A 17,577-nucleotide genomic window follows, 5' to 3' on the forward strand; every position below is an offset into this window, starting at 1 on the left:
AAATCAGTTAGCTTTAGCAGGGAAAATGGCAGAGAAGAGCGTGCGATCTATGGTACAGACAGGGGCGGCGGGCTCCCGGTCGGTGCAGGGCACTCCTTGTCTCTGAGCTGGGGGAAGGGTTTGGCTGGAGGCTTCCAGAATCTTCTGAAATGTTGAGATGTCGTGCTCCGGTTGTCAGTGGGAGGACCGGAAACGTTTTTCCCCCTCAAGTATATGTCATTTACGAAATGGGTTTGCATATTCTCAGCACCTCACCGTGTGGCATTTTGAAAAAAGACCTTCCCTTCATTATTCCCATGGGAGATTAAAAAAAATTTTTTTTCAATGTTTATTTTTGAGAAAGACAGTGCAAGTGGGGGAGGAGCAGAGAGAGAGAGGGAGACACAGAATCAGAAGCAGGCGCCGGCTCTGAGAGCACAGAGCCTGCCTCGGGGCTCGAACTCATGAACCGGGGAGATCACGACCTGAGCTGAGGTCGGACACTTAACTGGCTGAGCCGCCCAGGCGCTCCCTGGGAGATTTTTAAGCCTGATGTACGGTGAGGGGTCAGTTCTGGCTCTGAAAGTGCATACACCTGTCGTGGGCCTGGGTGTTTGGGAAACCAGTTGTGCGAGGATGGGCCTCTTGTGACTTAGCAGCCTGGGAAAAGGAAAGTTCTTCCTGCTCTCTGCACTGGGCATTTCAGTCGATTTCCATCACGAATAAACCTTCTACCCCCATGGCTGCCCCCCTGCCCACCGCCCCACCAAGTTCACGCACGTTTTAAACGCATGGAGGGCTCTGCGGCTTGGGGCTCGTGGTTCCCCGGCCGAAGGGGGCGTGCTGAGGTGGCCGCGTGGGAGGGAGGCCACGTTCACTGCTTGCCTGCGCTTCTCTGCCCAGGTGGGTGTGAGATGCTCCGAGATCATGATGGCTATTGATTTGGAGATGATGATCGCCATCGGCGTCTGCTTACTGATGGCCGCCTGGGTGCTGATGTGCTGTTTCCTCTGTCTTTGCTGCAAAGTGTCCAGATCGCTGGAGTGAGTGGGAGAGGCGGAAGGGCAGAGAGGTATGTGTACTGGATGGTGTGATGTGCCCTGCTGACGGCCTCCAGTTGTAAGAAACGGGCTTTAAAAAAAAAAGACATCTAATCTCACGTTTATCATAAAATCTCCGAAGGGAAATAGGACAGTGGCATCGGCACAAAAGGCAGGTGACTTGGAGAAGGCCATCCGGGGACCCGGCTGTCACCTGGCTCCCTACTGTCCGGTTCCCAGCGACAGAGCCTCAGAGAGCGGTCCTATGGCAGGGGTCCGGAGAGGTGGCCTGGCCCGCGTCTCCCGGCCCCAGCCCCGTTGTGTGAAATACAGGCTGTCTGTGTTGAGCTCGGGTGCCTCTGACTCTGTTCTTTCGAGGGGTCTGCAGGCAGCCGTGCCGTCTCTGATCCCCAGGCGCCTGGGACTCGGGACCAGACGATCACGTCTGCCATCCCGGCACCGCTTCCTACCAGAGACGCCTCTAAACTCAGACGTAGCAGTTAAGTGCTGAGCGGTATTATCTTATTTATGAGGATATGTGACACGCTGCTTATCCACCACCACCGTCAGCTCTCGAGGGAGCTCCGCGGGGTTCCAGAAGCAGTTTTCCGAGCTGCGGGGGACATGGCCGGGGAGGCGGGAGCTCACCCCCTCCCGACAGCTGGGGAATTGCAGCCCAGAAGGCACGAGTGAGTCTCAGGAGGTGGCAGGCAGTTCACGGGTGACGGGGAGATGGGGCTCCGAGAGGGTCACTCCGCCCCCCGGCGGGTGCCGTGCTGCCCCCACCCCGAGCTTCCTGGACCCTTGGGACTGTTAACTTGCTCCCTGTCCCCACAAAGAAGGCCAGGCACGGTCCATCATGGCAGGGCTGGTTCCTGTCCTCACCCGGACACCCTACCTGAGTGGGGGCAACTTTGCAGGAGTGTGGGGGGGACGGGCTCAGGGGCCGTGTGCACACGGGACAAGGGGGCAGGGCAGCAGGTGGGTCAGAGGCGGTGACGTCGTTTTCTGGTGTATCGTGCAGCAATCTGGCGGGCTGTGACCTCCAAGCTCACGGTCAGGGGGCCGCCTCGCCCAGCCCGCACGACAGCCCGGTGTGGCACAAGCCGTGCCCTCCAGTTAAGGCGGGTTTAGCCAGCTTGGTCCAGGGGGTGGCGTTCTGTCCGAGGCTGGCCTCAGGACGTTGCCCCCGCAAGCCCGGCGTGGTTGGCACAGCTTCCTGGCAGCTGCGGGCGCCTGCACGGCCAGGGCAGAGACCTCAGGGAGGCTCAGTAGGCGGGCCTCGGGGCTCCTTGGCCACAGGGGCTCCCGGAGGGCACCACCGCGCTGCCTGGGGCCGGGCTCTTCCCCAGCAGAGAAAAAGGCTCCTTGAGAATGGCAGGGATTCCGAACTCCTGACTCCAGATTTGACTTCCTCATCAGAGAGAAGCGGTGGGACGGATTCTGGCCTGTTTTCAGAGAAATGACTACAGAGGAGAACTACGGGGTCACCGCAGCACCTGCAGGATTCTTGTTCAGGTCACGCCAAGACTTAGAGAACTAGGTATTCCCGGGTTCATACTCTTCTGCTAAGGTGACTTTGACGTGAGGTGGCTTGTGAACACTGCTGGTCTGGGCCTGCGTGCTTACGTACACGAGTCCCCTTCGTCCGCCAGTCGCACGCCAGCCGTGTGACCCTGAGCAAGTCCTGTGATGCCCTGGGTCTCCGTTCCTTCCTCGGAGAAGTGGGAATCATAGTGGTGTCCGCTCCTCAGGGCATTAAGAGGAACGGGGACGAGGGGCAGAGCCCCGTGTGTGGGGCCGTGGCACGCGGGAACCGCTCACTGTCACACGCCTTCCAAAGAGACAGCGTGCGGGTAACGCAGTCCTCTTTCCTGCACCGGCTCCCATTACTGAAAGACAGACGGAGGTTTCATTCAACCCCGCCCAGGTTCCCGGCCAAGATTTTAAAAGCAGAAATAAAGTTGGGGGTAGATTTCTGAAGCCTCTCTGCGGGGCACTGTGCCTGCAGATGAACCCTTCTTAAATTTTTTTTTATATTTATTTTTGAGGTGGGGGGGGTGGGGAGGGGCAGAGAGAGAGGGAGACACAGGATCCCAAGCAGGCTCCAGGCTCCGAGCTGTCGGCACAGAGCCCGACGCGGGGCTCGAACCCACGACTGTGAGATCATGACCTGAGCCGAGGCCGGACGCTTCACCGACTGAGCCCCGCAGGCGCCCCTGGACAAACCCCTTCTAAGTAAACTGAACGCCCCCCGCCTGTCAGATGCCTGGCCTGACCTACGCTGCGTCTGGTTTCCGAGGGAAAGAACCTCTCCCCATACGCGGACTGCAAGTGTCCACGGCCCACACAGCAGGAGCCTGAGGGTCCTTTCTAGAAGATGAATGAAACTACTTCCTACGTGGCAGATTTCATCATTCCCACCAGGGCCGGCGGATCTCAGGACGTGGGCACATCGGTTTCCTTGGCGAACACAGCTTTGCGTGAAAACAACAGGCAGCAAGTGACAACGCAGTCAGCTCGGGGAGCCGGTGCTTTATTTGGTTTCCTTCCTGCTGCCGGAGGAGCCCCGGCCGGGCCTGGGAGCCGGGGGCGCCGGCCAAGCCCGACGCCGGCCCTGGGGCCCACCCCGCTCCCGGTGTCCCCGCGGGTCCGCGGAGGCACGAGGCAGAAGTCCGGGGAGCCCGCCGATGCCTGGCTTCCCCGCAGCAGTGGTGGTGCGATGCCCGGGTCCGGGACAGCCGCACGGCCGGAAGTGCCAGTGACTCAGCAGCCGGGGGCCTGAAGCGCCAACCTGAGGCCCTTGGCCAGGGCTGGTGGCGTGGGGCTCTCGGCCGTGCAGCTCACAGGCAGGCCCTGGGCGGCCAGCGCACGGGCGGTGCTGGGGCCGATGGCGGCGAACTGCAGGGGGAGAGAGAAGGGACTTCAGTGCACCTGCAGGCCGGGCCGGGAGCGGGAGGGCGGTGGGGCAGGGCCTGTGGCCTGTCCGGACGCCACTGCTCACGCGTGAGCTCCTAACGTGTGTGCTCACGCTTCCCGATGGGAATCCAGCCCCACACCCGTGCAATGCCTGGCCTGCACGACCTCCTTACGGCCTCCCCGCCAGCCTGCGGCTCCGGTGCGGGGCCGGGGTGCCAGACCCCGGCACTGGTGCCTGCCGCCTTGGCCACACCTCTGCACGCCTGGGTGGGGCCCAGTGGAGCACAAAGTCTGGAAGGCACCCGGGGCACGCGGGGGCCCCGACGGGACGCCCCCAGGAAAATGGAGCAGTCGAGAGACCAGGCCCTGGAGCCAGAGGGGCAGGTTCCCATCCCAGCTCCGCAGGATCGTGGCCGTAGCAAGTGACCCTCCCTCTCTGGGCCTCTGTCTCTTCGTTTGTGAAACAGCAAGGCGAACAGGCTTCCTCGGCTGCCGTGAGGGTCCCATGGGGCAGCGTGTGTAACCACTGGTGCCCGGCACCAGGAGTGCTCAGTGACCACCAGCGGCTGCTGGGAACCCTGGTGTTGTTCCCGACTAGAAACTCCAACGGCATGAGCCTGTCGGGATGCCGGGTGAGCTGTGAAGCCGCGACGCTAAGTGAAAGAAGGTGGCCCTGAAATCCCACAACAGGCAAGTCCGTAGAGACAGGAAGTCGGCTACTGGCTGCCAGGCCGCCCAGGCATGGCTACCGCGTCTGGGGGCGGGTTGGGGGGGGGGTGGTGGTGCAGGGGTATGAGAACCGGGGCGGCCCGGCACCCCTGCTTATCCCAGCCTCTAAAGCGGTACCCGCTCACTCCGTGCCAGCCGCTAACACTGAGCGCTTGAGGGTCTAATCTTTTTAATCTTCTGTCCCCAAGAGTCAGACGGTGTTCTCTTTCCCCAGCGACCTAAATGCAAGTCCTGGGCCTCCCCGTAACTCACCATACAACTTTGGCAAGTCATTTAACTTCTCTGGGCCTCAGTTTCCTCGCCTGTAATAAGGACAAAAGTCCTGATTCTGCTTGATTTCTACCCCTGGAACGGTGTGAAAATCCTACGAGATATTGCCTAGAAATGTTCCATCAACGGGCCATGGCTCATGTATCACCGAGGCTAACGACGTGGACTCGGGCTTCCTCAGTTCAAACTGCGGCTCTCCCTTCTTCCTGGGAGACCAAGGGCGAGGCGCACAACTCTGAGCCTAACTCCAGCTGCAAAATTGGGAAACGGTGCCGACCCCGCAGGTGTGCTACGAGACATCCTGTGATAAAAGGGAAGAGCCCTCACTCCGCGTGAGTTGGGACAGTGCTGGCGGCCTCTGTCCCGGGGCTCCAGGTCACCTCCGCCCTCTCCTCGGTCCCTCTGCAGCTGGCTCAAGAGCATTCCCATTACCGGCCCCCTAGGCCTGGTGATACGTGTAGACTCCTGACAAGAGTCTCTAAAAAGTGGGACTTTCATCCTTTGAGTTAAAAGACACGAAAAAGGGGAATGGCTTTTTGAATAGATTCCAGGATGAATTCCAAGATGCTTAGATGGGAAAATGGGAAAGGATGCTCACGGGCGTGCCAGGCTCTGGCTAAGGACTGACTTGAATTTTCTCATCGAATCCTGAGACTAATCCATCAGGAAAAGCCCTTACTCGGGGTTTTGCTTTCCGTGGTTTCAGTTACACACGGTCAGCCGCGGTCCAGGACCAGATGACCTTCCGTGTCCCGTGTGGTCAGGTCCGGAGTAACCTCACGCCTCCACCATTCACCCCCCTCTGCTCAGCACGTAGGCCTTTTCTCATCTCTCGTCGTCACAAGAAGGGTGTGGTAGAGGAAGATATTTTGAGAGACCACGCCGATGGAACTTCTGTTACACTGTATTGTTAAACTTTTATTGTTAGGTATTGTTGTTAATCTCTTACTGTGCCTAATTTATAAATTAAACTTTACCACAGGGATGTCTGTGATAGAACAAAACCTAGTACATTATTAGGGTTCGGTACTAACCGCAGTTTCAGACATCTGCTTGAGGGTCCTGGAACGTACCCCCCATGGGGGGGTGGGGACTATTGTATACACCTGTACAGGCCACAGAGGGATAAGCATCATGTTACAAATGAGGAAACAGGCTCTGAGAGGTTAAGTAACTTGTCCAGGAGCACCAGCCAGGAAGCGGTGCTTGGGAATTCTAGAACCCTGCCTTTCCAGTGCTCCAGAGCTGGCATCAGGGTGTCTCCTGGGTCAGGAGTGCTCTGACTTTACACGGAAGCTCTAGGATAATTAGTAAAAATTTTTAAAAATCTGAAAAGACCAAAAGCCCACTGAATACCTCACCTTGATTCGACCAATGTTGTCACCAGATAACTCTTGAATATGCTTGAGGCTGTGGGTGAGGCCAGAGGGGCTGAAAAACGTGATGCTCGCTGGGATGCCCTGCAGGGAGGAAAGATCAGTCTGTTGTCGTAGGCCAAGGGGAGAGAATGTTCCCCTAGTGCCGTAGCTGGGCCCTCGGGCCACATGAGGCAGACCCGAGGATCCACAGCAGGAGGGTCCCTGGGGGACGTGGCCTTCTCTGCTCCCTGGAGGCCGAGTTCACGGGAGGCGCTGTGTAGAGAGCAGGGTGCCATTGGGGAGGCTGGGCGCTGCTCCTCATGGTGCTGCCGGCCGGAGGACAGGGGCACTATGGACGCACATGCCCGGCCCAGTGGACAGTGTGCCTCTGCTCATGTGGCCAAAGTGGCACTGATCAATAAGGCAGCAGTCCAGCCCGGCTCCCTGTCCGCTCTGCACCCCTTCTGAGGACGCAGAAGACAGGCTGGCCGCGTGGCCTTTCGGCTTGCACTAAGGGGACATCCAGAACCAGCAAGGCATCTAGAAGCCTGTCCTAGGAGAGGGACGGGAGGTCTTACTGAAAACAGGAGTGGAAAACCTTGAGTCAAACAGGCGCCGCCCACTCTCCTGTCTGAAGCCTCCAAAGGTCCCTGTGACCTCCCAAATTCAACGTAGACCCCTCCAAGGGCTTTGTGGGCCTTCCCAGTATGGCCCCAGCCTCTGCCCCTATAGCTCCGCCAGCCCCCTGCATGACATCAAGGCCCCCAGCTGCCCAGGCTTTCTATGTCTGGGATGCCATGCATATGGCTTCGTGTAAATTATCTCCTTTAATCCTTACAAAAACCTTAAGAGAGCGGTCCGGTCCCATTTCACAGAGGTGGAGATGAAGTCACACTGCTCGGGATGGGGGAACGACGCGCAGGTGCCCGCCCCGCTGGAGGTCTCCCGGGGAGCACCACGCACCTGCTGAGAATAGTAGCTGTGGAGGTTCACCTGGATTCCCGGGTGTGGGACCTTCTGATAGACGATGATGCTTTCCATGGGAATCCCTGGACACGAGCAGAACCAGGAAACGGGCTTTATTACACGAGGAAGGCAGCGGGGTCCCTGCTCTGCAGGGCGGTCCGTGCAGACGGGACAGCGCAGCACAACTCTCCTGGACAAGCAGCCGGGAGCTGAGGTGCAGACCGCGCCTGGGCGCCCGGCCGGCCCTCGGCAGCCCGTGATCCTGACCCCGCGGCCTAACGTCCTCTGCCATTATTCCCGGTAGCGTTCAGGAGACAGAGGATGACACCAAAGACACACGATCTCTGCTTTAACGCAGGGGGGATCGTTACTGGGCCTAAGATCCTCCTGGGGAATATTCTTTATGTGGGTCATTGGAGATCGAGGACAGAGGGCGGGAAGAGGAGAGCTGTGGTGCCGCGTGTTTCTTGCCTTTGGAGAGCCGGGCCTGGTGCCACCTAGCGTCACAGCGGCCCTGGGTGGCAGGCTCTGTGGTTGTGCCCATTCCGCAGGCGGGGATGTGGACACGTGCACCGCGTGTGACCTGCCCTTGCTCACACAGCTAATGAACAGCAGAGGGAGAGTTCAAACCTGGCTGTCTCTCCTGAAGTCTGCACTCCAACCTGCCGATGACCCTCTGCTCTCAGACCCGCCCGTGACAGAAGGTGTGCGGGCCACACCCCCTCTCCCCTGCCCCCCCGCTGCCCCAGCACTTGAGTGGCTGGGGCTGACGTGCCGCCGGGGCAGAGAGCTGGTCTCTAGACCGTGACAGTGGAGTGGCGAAGGCTCAGTGACACTCCGTGGGCTCCTGAGGGGCAGCCCGCCACTGCCCCCCACCCCTGCCGCGGCCTCCTCTCCCCAGGGGGCTCTACGGGACTGACCACAAACACTGACCACGAAGGCTCCCGGTAGACCCGAGGAGGTGGACAAGGGAGGAGGTGACCACGAGCCCCAGTGCATTCTCATCACCTTTGTCCTTGAGCATCTTCGGCAGGATTTCCCCTTTGACGGTTCCACAGGGAAACAGGAGAGGCAATGCCGGTGACTCCCCTGCAGATAAATAACCGGACTTTGTGAACGCTTTTGAGAAGGGGGTGCGTCTGCACAGGGGTGGGGAGGAGCCGCTCCGGGCCACCCGGCATCTGAGTGGGAAGAAGCGCTGACCTTGCCGTAGGAAGATCACAGGAAGTTTGGCCGAGGCGCTCAGAGAACGGGTGTCCCCACAAGCCGGGAGCCCCCCCCCCCCAGGCCCCTCCGGCCCCCCCGGTGCTGACGGGGCGCCTGAGCAGCAGGCATGAGCTCTGCCTGTCACTGGAGTCAGAAGGCCAGAGGCTGGGTGGTGTCGGCACTGCAGACGCCCCCCAACTCGGGAGGAGCCGTGGAGGCGACAGAGGTGGCTGGAGCCAGGGCTCATGCCCCCGAGGTGGCAGGGTGAGGGCAGCCACCCACGGCCCGGCAAGCACCCCCAAACAGAGACAAGCTGCATGTCTACTGTCCCCGTCAGGACGGCGGCCACCCGGCCAGGGGCCCGAGGGGCTGCTGGGCGGCCATGTAGGGGCCCGGTCTGCTGAGAATGGCCGTGCCTCTCACCTCCGCTCCCCATCTCCGCTCTAGGAAGACCTAAGGGTGTGTTCAGTTCTAAGCTCTCTGCAGAATCGTGAAGATGGCGTGAAATCCAAACACCAACTCGAGATAATACCAGCCAAGAAACCAATAGGCCGTCACATGTTAGAATCCTTCCAAAATGTGAACGTTTTCGTAGAACTAACCATTTCCCCCCTATATCCATCCATCCAGCCATCGTCCATCCATCCAGCCATCAATTGGAAGAAGCTTTAATGGCTGTTGCTTACGCACACTTCTATATCCATAGACCTCCCTGAACACCTCTTTGGAGACTGCAAATACAGGAGGGAGCAAAGCAAGTACTTTCCATCTGGCACCATCTCCATGAACAGCCAGTTAAACAACAGGAATAACTGTAGACTTCTTTTGAGTTATTAAATAACTATATAGTGGTGAATGTTTTCTTTGAACTGTTCTGTAAATATCAGCACTGATATAAAAGAACATAAGGAATGGGGAAAATTTTAAATGTAGATGATAAATGCCCACTGGTTTCTTTGTTCCAGTGTGAAGAAATGTTACATGCATGACACGTCTGATCCATAAAGGCGTATTTTCAAAGCCACGTTCAGGTGCTATTTTCTTAACCAGAGACCAGGCATCCCCTTCAGCGTCGGTATCTCTGTGGGTGTTAGGTGCTGGGGCAGGATTCCAGGGGCCAAAGCTTTCCCACAGACCCCAACCCCCTGTTCTCGGCGGCCTCGAGAATCCGGCAGGGAAACCATGGGCCCGCCTTGTCAGCAAGCCCAGCCCTAGCAGTGTGCAAGGGGCCTTCGGAAGATTCCAGAATCTGCCCTTTGAAGCGTCTCTTCTGAAAGTAGCAGAGTATTGAGCTGCTCATAGGCTTATTCTCTGATTCTTGGCCACGAACAAGGGAGATGGGAGCTTAGCATGTGTGTCCTAGAAGAGGACAGACGCCTGTCTTTTCCTTTTCTCACTGCACCACCAGGGCCTGGAGGGCCAGGCTGCACAGGCCCAGTCAGCCCAGCTGCCTTCACGAAAACCCGAGGCACCATTATCCAGGGAGGAAGACCGCCACTGTCCTGGTCGAATCCTCTCCTGCTGCTGAGCGGAGATCTACCACAACTATCCTTCCTGGGACCTAACCCCCTTCGAACCAGCGGCAAAGAACTCATTCTTTTCGGGGGATAAGTTTATTGCCTGCAGAGTTTTAACACAAATAGGCCAACGCTAAATAGGTTAACGCCGAAGCTGTCTGATTTCGCAGAGGCATGATGCGTTTCCTGGGACGATAAGGAGAGATGGGGCCCGGCACGGGTCTCACCCGACACAGAAGACACAGAATGGGGACTCACACGGCTCCGAGGCTGTCCATCTCTTTAACAGGAAGGAGGCCGGACTGCGGGGCTGTGGGGGCTGAGGACAGCAAGGGTGCTGGAAATCCCAGGAGAGGGTTGTACGGTGGGATGGGGCGGGCGGGGACTCCGTAAGTAGTCGCTGTAGTGATCAAGGTAACAAGGCTGATTTTTTACAAATGCCATTTCACTGGAGGACACATGAGTGACTATAAAGCTCCAACAGTTGCCGGGTGAGCAGGGATTTCAGCCTCCTAGGCGCTGCTGTGAGAAGCAGGCCGTGCGGGCAGAGATGCTCATGGTGCGGAACCCGGACAGTGAGGCTGATGGCGAGGAAGGAAGAGCCGAGCAAGTCTGCGAGGCCGCGGGAGCCGTCTGCCTGCCAGCGCCGAATCCAGAGGACATTTCAAACAACTGCGCTCCCCTCTGACTCAGACGGACCCTCTCTCCTGCAGAATGTTGCAGCTGTCTTCCCCCTTTTGCCATTTTAATTGCTGCTCTCTCTTCCAGTAGAGGAGACACCCTGGGAGGGCAGAGTTTTCTGTCGTAACAGTGAGCTATCTGGTGCGCGTAGGTGGCTCAGTCGGTTGAGCGTCGGACCTGTGGTTTTGGCTCAGGGCATGATCTCACGGTTCCTGGGTTCAAGCCCCACATCAGGGCTCTCCACTCTCAGGGTGGGATTCTCTGCGCCCCCCTCTCCCTGCCCCTTCCTCTCCATCTCTCAAAAAAAACCACACACAACACATGAAATGAGTTCATGGCTTTAGTGCTCACAGTGGTGTCTGTCACAGAGTAGAAGTGTCAACTAAAGTAAATAAGCAATAACTATGAACTGGCCTGTTCACTCTAAATACTGGAAGTAGATTCTTAGCTTTTCAAATCAAGCTTCAGATCTTACTGGGGAAGGAAATCATTAATGCCTTGGTAAAACCAAGGTTAAAGTATTAGCAGTCAAGAAGGATTCTTATGTGGTATTCTAATTGCGAATTAAAAATTTATTAGGACACACAGGCATGCCGGTAATGAATGAGAAGTCACAAAGGCTTTGCAAAGAGTGTGGACCCGTGTCTGCCGAGATAAGGGCAGAGTAGGCTCCTATCTACCCTCACGCCGTGAGGCAGTTAATTGAAACACCAGTGTGATATCTCAGAAGCGACACGGATCCTTCCTGCCTGTGTATGCAGAGCAAGGAACACCAGCTTGATGGCTTTGCACCTGATGATGAAGAATGACTCAATTTCCCTCCGTCTCTTTCCAGAACTAGTGCATCAGCTGTGAGGACGGCCAGATCGTCTGCCCTGGGAGCAGGCGGCAGCCACCTGTTCCATTAAGGAGTAACTGTTGTGCCACCCACAGAACCCATCATGAGTCTTCTTAACCAAGGCACTTGATTCCACGGGGAATGCCAAGAGCTACCGTTCACGGTGATTTCTACATGAGGACATTAGAAGGGCTCGGTTACCACTTAATGGTGACCATTATCCCCTGAAAACATCAGAAATAAAAAGCCTGGAGTTGGATCCTTCTGGAACATATGCACCCACACTATGAGCGGCTGGGGGAAGAACCCAGTCGTGACATTCTTCTCGCCCCAGAAGAGATGAGGCTCAGTGACCCTCGAAACGGTGCCATGGGCCGGAGGACCCCGAGGTGCCCGGGACCGTGCTCACCCTTGGACCCCCGGCATAATTGCCGCTGCTGTCTCAACACCTGGCTGGCCAGCGGTGGGCAGCGGCACGCCCATGCTGATGCTAAAGGGCTTCTCCGCCCCGACAGGCCGGCCGGCACTGGCCAAGCCCTCCCCTGCCTCGCCCTCCACGTGCCCTCCTGTCAAGCTGGAACAGTCCGACAGCATTCGGCAAACGCCGCGTGGGAACGCCTGTGTGCCGGGCCCTTTGCAGGGCTGGGGGTGCACCAGGGAGGAGGCGACACAGACCAGCGACCCTCACAAGGCCGGAGCGGGTTAAACGACAGAGGAGATACGAACGGCCCGGAAGAGGGCCGGGGTCTTTGGGACAGTAATGTGTCGAAGGAGCACGCCTATGGCAGCCCTGTCGTGAGGGGCTGTGCTTAACGGGAACTACACGAGGGACGGGACGTCCGCGGGCAGCGCCGTCGGGGGAGGGGGGGACGGGCAGAGGTGGGAGTGTCGTGCAGGAGGCCGGACGGGACAACGTGCCGGGAGCAGCCGTGGGACCGGCCACTAGAGTCGTGGGCCCTCGACTGTCGTGTCTGAGAGCCCCCGAGGCACCGCGGTTCGGGTGGCGTGGTGGATCCCAGACCCGAGGCAGGAGGCCCCGCGGTGCTGCCCTGGGACCGGGACACAGTGCTGGGTGCCCGGTCCTCCTCCCCGGCCCAGGCCAGCACCTGCTTCGACCAGGCTTGGGCCCAAAGGGCCACTGGCTTAGGGTCATGTCCATTGTCCCCGGGGCTTTTGGAAGTGTCTGGGAAACACACTCCTTTAGTAAGAAGAGTGTTTCTCCAAACTTAGACCTCACCGAACTAAAGGGAAGAGCAGGGCTGGGGTGGCTGCGACCGGAGAGGAAGGGAGCACCCTCGGTCCTGCTGCCCTGCTCCCTGGCCCCCGGGGGGCCACCACGCTGGCATCTGGCACGTGTTGTCTCTGCGTACCTAATACGTCGTCGTGCTGGGCCCGTGACGTGGGGTGCTTATTCGACCCGCTTTTACCGATGGGGAGGGGGCGACAAGGGCGCGAGGGCAGTGTCTGCAGCTGGGTTAGGCTGGGGGGTGGGGGAGATGGCGACGAGGACTGCCCTGCGGGCACCCCTTAACCTTCCCGCCCCTCTCGCTCCAAGTTCCCCAGAAGCTTTACTTCCATCAAGGGTGAACCCCTCACGGAAACGCAACATGTCTGCAACCAGCGACACCTACAAACGGCAGCCACACGCCGTCCGGGGACGTGCTCATGGGGGTGGGGGCCGCTCTGAGGAGGGGAATTCAGAGCAGCCCCTAGGAGAGAGGAGGAGACACAGACACAGGGACGGTGCCCAGTGGCACCTGCCCGCCTCCACTCCCTCTAGAATCACCACAGATGGTCTCCCTGTGCTTGTCGCCAAACATTTTGTTTTGTGTAACGTTCGCATTGTCCCGAGTCCTTTGGTGGAGGGGGCGGAGAGACTCGAATCTCAGACAAGCAGAGACACACATCGGGACCAGGAGCCTGGGGTCCCAGGAGCGGCTTGCACACGGCACACCAACCCCCGTCACCACGGAGGATGCACAGGGGAGACGGGCCCTTCCCAGGGCGACGGTCGCGAGGCCAAGAAGCCAACGTAAATAAATGGCCTTCACTTGGGGGTGAGCTTTTTCTACTTACTGGAACAAATGTATTCTGCGAGCTTTTCTGCATTTCCACAGCTCTCTCCTTCTGTGTCCAGGCCGATTTTATTCACTGGAAAACAACCGAGAAATGCACGTTTTCACATGGTCATCGAAGACCTCTGTTCCCGTGTTGTTAATGTGCGAATACAAAGGCACGTGCTTTACGAATCACAGAGAAAGTCTCTCCTGAAGGCTGGTACCAGAGGCCCACGGGCACTGTCAGAGGTGAGGGTGCTGGGTCCTGGCCCCACCTTTCCTGGACGTGTGACTTTGGGTCACGCCCCCATTCCTCTGCACCCCACTGAGCTCATCTACCAGACAAGACGCCAGCCACGTGGGACCCGCTTTAAGGAATCCAGGAGGTGGTGGGAGCAGACCGCCGGCCACCTAAGGCCTTTCTCATCAGCCAGTAAGCAGGTGGTGAGCATTTGGGGTTTTTTTACTTCTCACAGGGCAGAGACAACCCTCCCGTTGTTAGGGAGACAAGGCCAGCCCCCATCCAGAAAGGTGTCGTGGGCTGACATGGCCAGACTGAAATGAAGGGACGGCGGGAGAGGTTTCATAGTGACCCGCCGACGGGGACCCACGGCACCGCGAATGCGGGTCATCTGGGGTGAGGGGCATCCCAGCTGCTTTGAGAGACCGCTGTCACGAAGGGAGCAGAAGCAGACACCCAGGCTCCCCCCGCCCTTTGCCACGCAGGGAACACTGGCCACCGCGGAGGATGCTGATGTAGGAAGGGCCAAGGGCACAGCTCCGTCAGCTCCCACTACCCGTTCACAGGGTGTGGGCCTTCCTGGACATGGGTGCTGTGGGCTTTCCACTTAGGCCACGAACTGCAGCTTTAACGTAAGCACCATTAGCTTTTAATTTACAGGTCATTTCAAGTGTCCTGAGTCCGGGGGACAAAAGTCACATGCAGCTGTGAACTCTGTTCAGGTAGAGCCCCTCTGCTGCACGGCCAGCCCAGGCTGGGCCACCTCCTCTGATTGAACTGGGGAGGTCTCGGTTCACCAAAAACCCTGAAAACCTCCCAGGAAGTGAACTGGGACATAAGTACTTAGTGTCCACATTCATACGCTTTCTTCCTGAGTTAACTAGACAAGAGGAACCAGACCCAGAACCTGGCCTCTCCCACTGCCGCCTGGCTGTGAGGAGTGAGGCCTGACGCATTTCGTCCCCGCACAACCCTGGGACGTCTGGTCCCGAGAGGAGGCAGCTGGGACCCTGAGCTGTCCAGCGCCTGTCCTCTCTGTCTCTGCGAGCACGGGGACTGGGCTGTGCGGCCTGCCTGCAGCCCGCAGGGGCTCTCAGTAAAGACTGGGTGGGGAGGCGCCTGGGTGGCTCAGTCGGTTAAGTGTCCAACTCCCGATTTCGACTCAGGTCATGATCCCATGGTTTGTGGGTTCGTGAGATTGAGCCCCACATCAGCCACCCTAACCCTACTTGGAATTGTCTCTCTCCCTCTCTCTCTCTGCCCCTCCTGTGCTCTCTTTCCCTCTCTCAAAATGAACTAAAAAAAAAAAAAAAAAAGATTAGGGGAATGAATGTTTGCCAGAAGGTGTCAACCCGAGGCGGCAGGGCTGGCTCAGCTGTCAGGGCTACGAGCGTTACAGCCAGCAGCCGGGCCAGGCAAGGCCACCTTCAGGGCCTCCCCAGGTGACAGGGACAGGGCAGCTTAAGCTTATTCACAGCGGGGGTGGAACAAGCCAGTTTGATCCCGGACAAACCTGCCATCATGTTGTTTACATTTAGGAGGTTGAGGCAAGGACTGCCACAGCGCATCCAGTTGGGGGGGGGGGGGGGGGGCTCTTGTAAACCAGGGGGTGAGCCCCCCCTGCTGGCAGAGGCCTATGGCGAAAGGTACCGTGTGGTTATGTGAAGGTAAGAATTCTTAGTGCGAAAGCACATCCGTAAGAGTCAGCAAATGGGCTTTGAAGACATTTTAACAAGGTTAGGGGTAAGAAGACCTCAGTATTCTCCCAGAATGAGTGGGAAAACAGAGCAATGAAAAATACTAAAAAAACCAGATAGGGTTTAAAAGTGGAAGGACACCTGCGTGCTTAGGCCAGTGGGTCATGGTGGCTTTGGAAAATGCAGTCAGGGATTTGAACGATGTCTGTACCACTTGCTTTTCTTTTTTTTTACACGTTTGTTTTTAAAGTTTATTTATTTTGAGAGAGAGAGAGAGAGCATGAGTGGAGAAGAGGCAGAGAGGGAGACAGAGAATCCCAAGCAGGCCCCGCACTGGTAGCAAAGGGCCCGATGCGGGGCTCAGTCCCACGAACCACGAGAACGTGACCTGAGCCGAGATCAAGAGTCAGATGCTTCATCAACCGGGCCACCCAGGCACCCCATCTGTACCACTTTCGAGGCGTGTGACTGGTAAATCACACCTCCTCTCTTAGGCTTGGTTTTTTTAAGTCAGGAAAATGGGCTTAATACGACCTTCCTTGTGAAAAGACATACATAAAGTGCACGGCACAGTGCCTGACGTGCGACGGGGACGCAGAAATGGCAGTAGGACTTACACGAGTAGGTGTAGACGGTAATTCATTCCGACGGTGCACATACACACCTCAGAGTGAAGTTACACAGCGTCTGTCCGAGTCCTGAGTTGTTCAGTGCTAAGCTGTGTTCCACGGAGGAATTGTTCCGGGTCGACAAGGCCAAGTAATGAGGGCCACTCAGTGGCTCCCAGGTACCAGACTGGCAGATGGGGGAGCTAGGGGACCCCACTTCTGGGCGGCCAGGGAGGCGGCTTCCCCCCAGGGAGGCCGGCTGAGCCGCAGGGGATCAGCCCGCAGCCAACCAACGCTGCTGTTTCGATACAAATGGAAATCTTATTAAGATAAGCAGAAACTTTCCAACCAAAATGACGTTCTCAGAGGTTTTATGCAGACCAACAACAGACTTACAAAATAGTCTCCATCCATTAGTAATTAATAATATCTACAGGACTGTGAGTCAAGTCAGTATTTATGAAGAGACACAGACATGTTTCCCTGATGGACCTTGACTACTTGCTGCTCACCAGACCCGGTTTCCATTTCCACTGTGAGACACATCCCTACCTTTCCGTCTCCTGCCCCGATCCACAGCTTCTGGGGGAGCCAGAGGGGCTCCTGTGAAAAGGCTCCCCGTCACCTCGGTGCTCACACCCCTGTGGCATCCCCTCCCCTTGGGTGTGGGCTGGACTGACTCCATTCACACCAAAGGAAGGTGGCAGAAGGGAGATAGTGTCACCTGCAAGCCTGATTATGGAAAGACTGCCTTCTGGCTTGGATGCTCTCTTTCGCTGGCTCTCGGACTGTCTCACAGCAGGGCCGGGAGGTAGCCCTTTAGAGAGGACCTCGTGAGGCCTGGGGGGTGGATCCACGTGCAGGGTCTTGGAAGCAGAGCCCCCGAGTCAAGCCTCGAGGTGTCTGCGGCCTGGTGACAGACACTGAGCCGGAGGGACCCAACTAAGCCATTCCCAGATTTCTGCCTCAAGGAAACTGTGAGCAATTAGATGCTTGTTGTTTCTAGCCACTACGTCTTGGGGCAATGAGTTACGCAGCAGATGATGACTAACACACGGGCCTGGATTCCTCCGGCTGTCAGTGTTTAACGTCCTCTAACTCTCCAGTCTCTTGGCTGAGCCTCAGGATCAACAGAAACGTCCAGGCGTTCAAGGAAGTCCTCTTCCCTGCACCTGCCAGAGAGAGCTCCTTGTGCACATGGTGTCTGCAAAGTGAACTAGGAAGGTTCCAAAATTGGGTGATTGACTTCCGTGTTAAGACCGATTGGTTTCTCCAAAGAGATTTTTTTTCCTTCTCTTTCAAAGTAATCTCTGCGCCCAGTGTGGGGCCCAACAGAGCCGGCCAGGGTCTCCTCTCCCAGGAGATTTTTTTACAGCTGCGAAATTCGAATTACATCTCTCCTCTGGTCATAATGTTTCTAGCATTTAGAACGCGCCCTTTTCCTTCACAGCTGAACGAACAGGGAGCAGGC

General features: G+C 57.5%; 1 protein-coding gene across 6 annotated transcripts in view; it reads right to left on the minus strand.

Annotated features, from left to right (window-relative positions):
- Positions 1 to 3,523: 3,523 nt before the first annotated feature.
- UROS (uroporphyrinogen III synthase) overlaps positions 3,524 to 17,577 on the minus strand; it is a 35,148-nt gene continuing 21,094 nt past the window's right edge. For 4 of the 6 annotated variants that reach the window (XM_047824722.1, XM_047824724.1, XM_047824723.1 and 1 more), the window contains 5 exons: positions 13,580 to 13,654; positions 8,270 to 8,350; positions 7,259 to 7,344; positions 6,299 to 6,397; positions 3,524 to 3,920 (listed from right to left, as the gene is read on the minus strand). In XM_047824722.1, coding sequence (XP_047680678.1) covers positions 3,786 to 3,920; positions 6,299 to 6,397; positions 7,259 to 7,344; positions 8,270 to 8,350; positions 13,580 to 13,654 — 476 coding nt within the window. In that variant the 3' untranslated portion in view covers positions 3,524 to 3,785. The remainder of the gene's footprint in view (positions 3,921 to 6,298; positions 6,398 to 7,258; positions 7,345 to 8,269; positions 8,351 to 13,579; positions 13,655 to 17,577) is intronic. The other 2 variants (XM_047824725.1, XM_047824726.1) reach the window with 2 other exon arrangements.

Source organism: Prionailurus viverrinus, chromosome D2 (assembly GCF_022837055.1).
Source record: "Prionailurus viverrinus isolate Anna chromosome D2, UM_Priviv_1.0, whole genome shotgun sequence".
In the NCBI taxonomy this organism is placed as follows: Eukaryota; Metazoa; Chordata; class Mammalia; order Carnivora; family Felidae; genus Prionailurus; species Prionailurus viverrinus.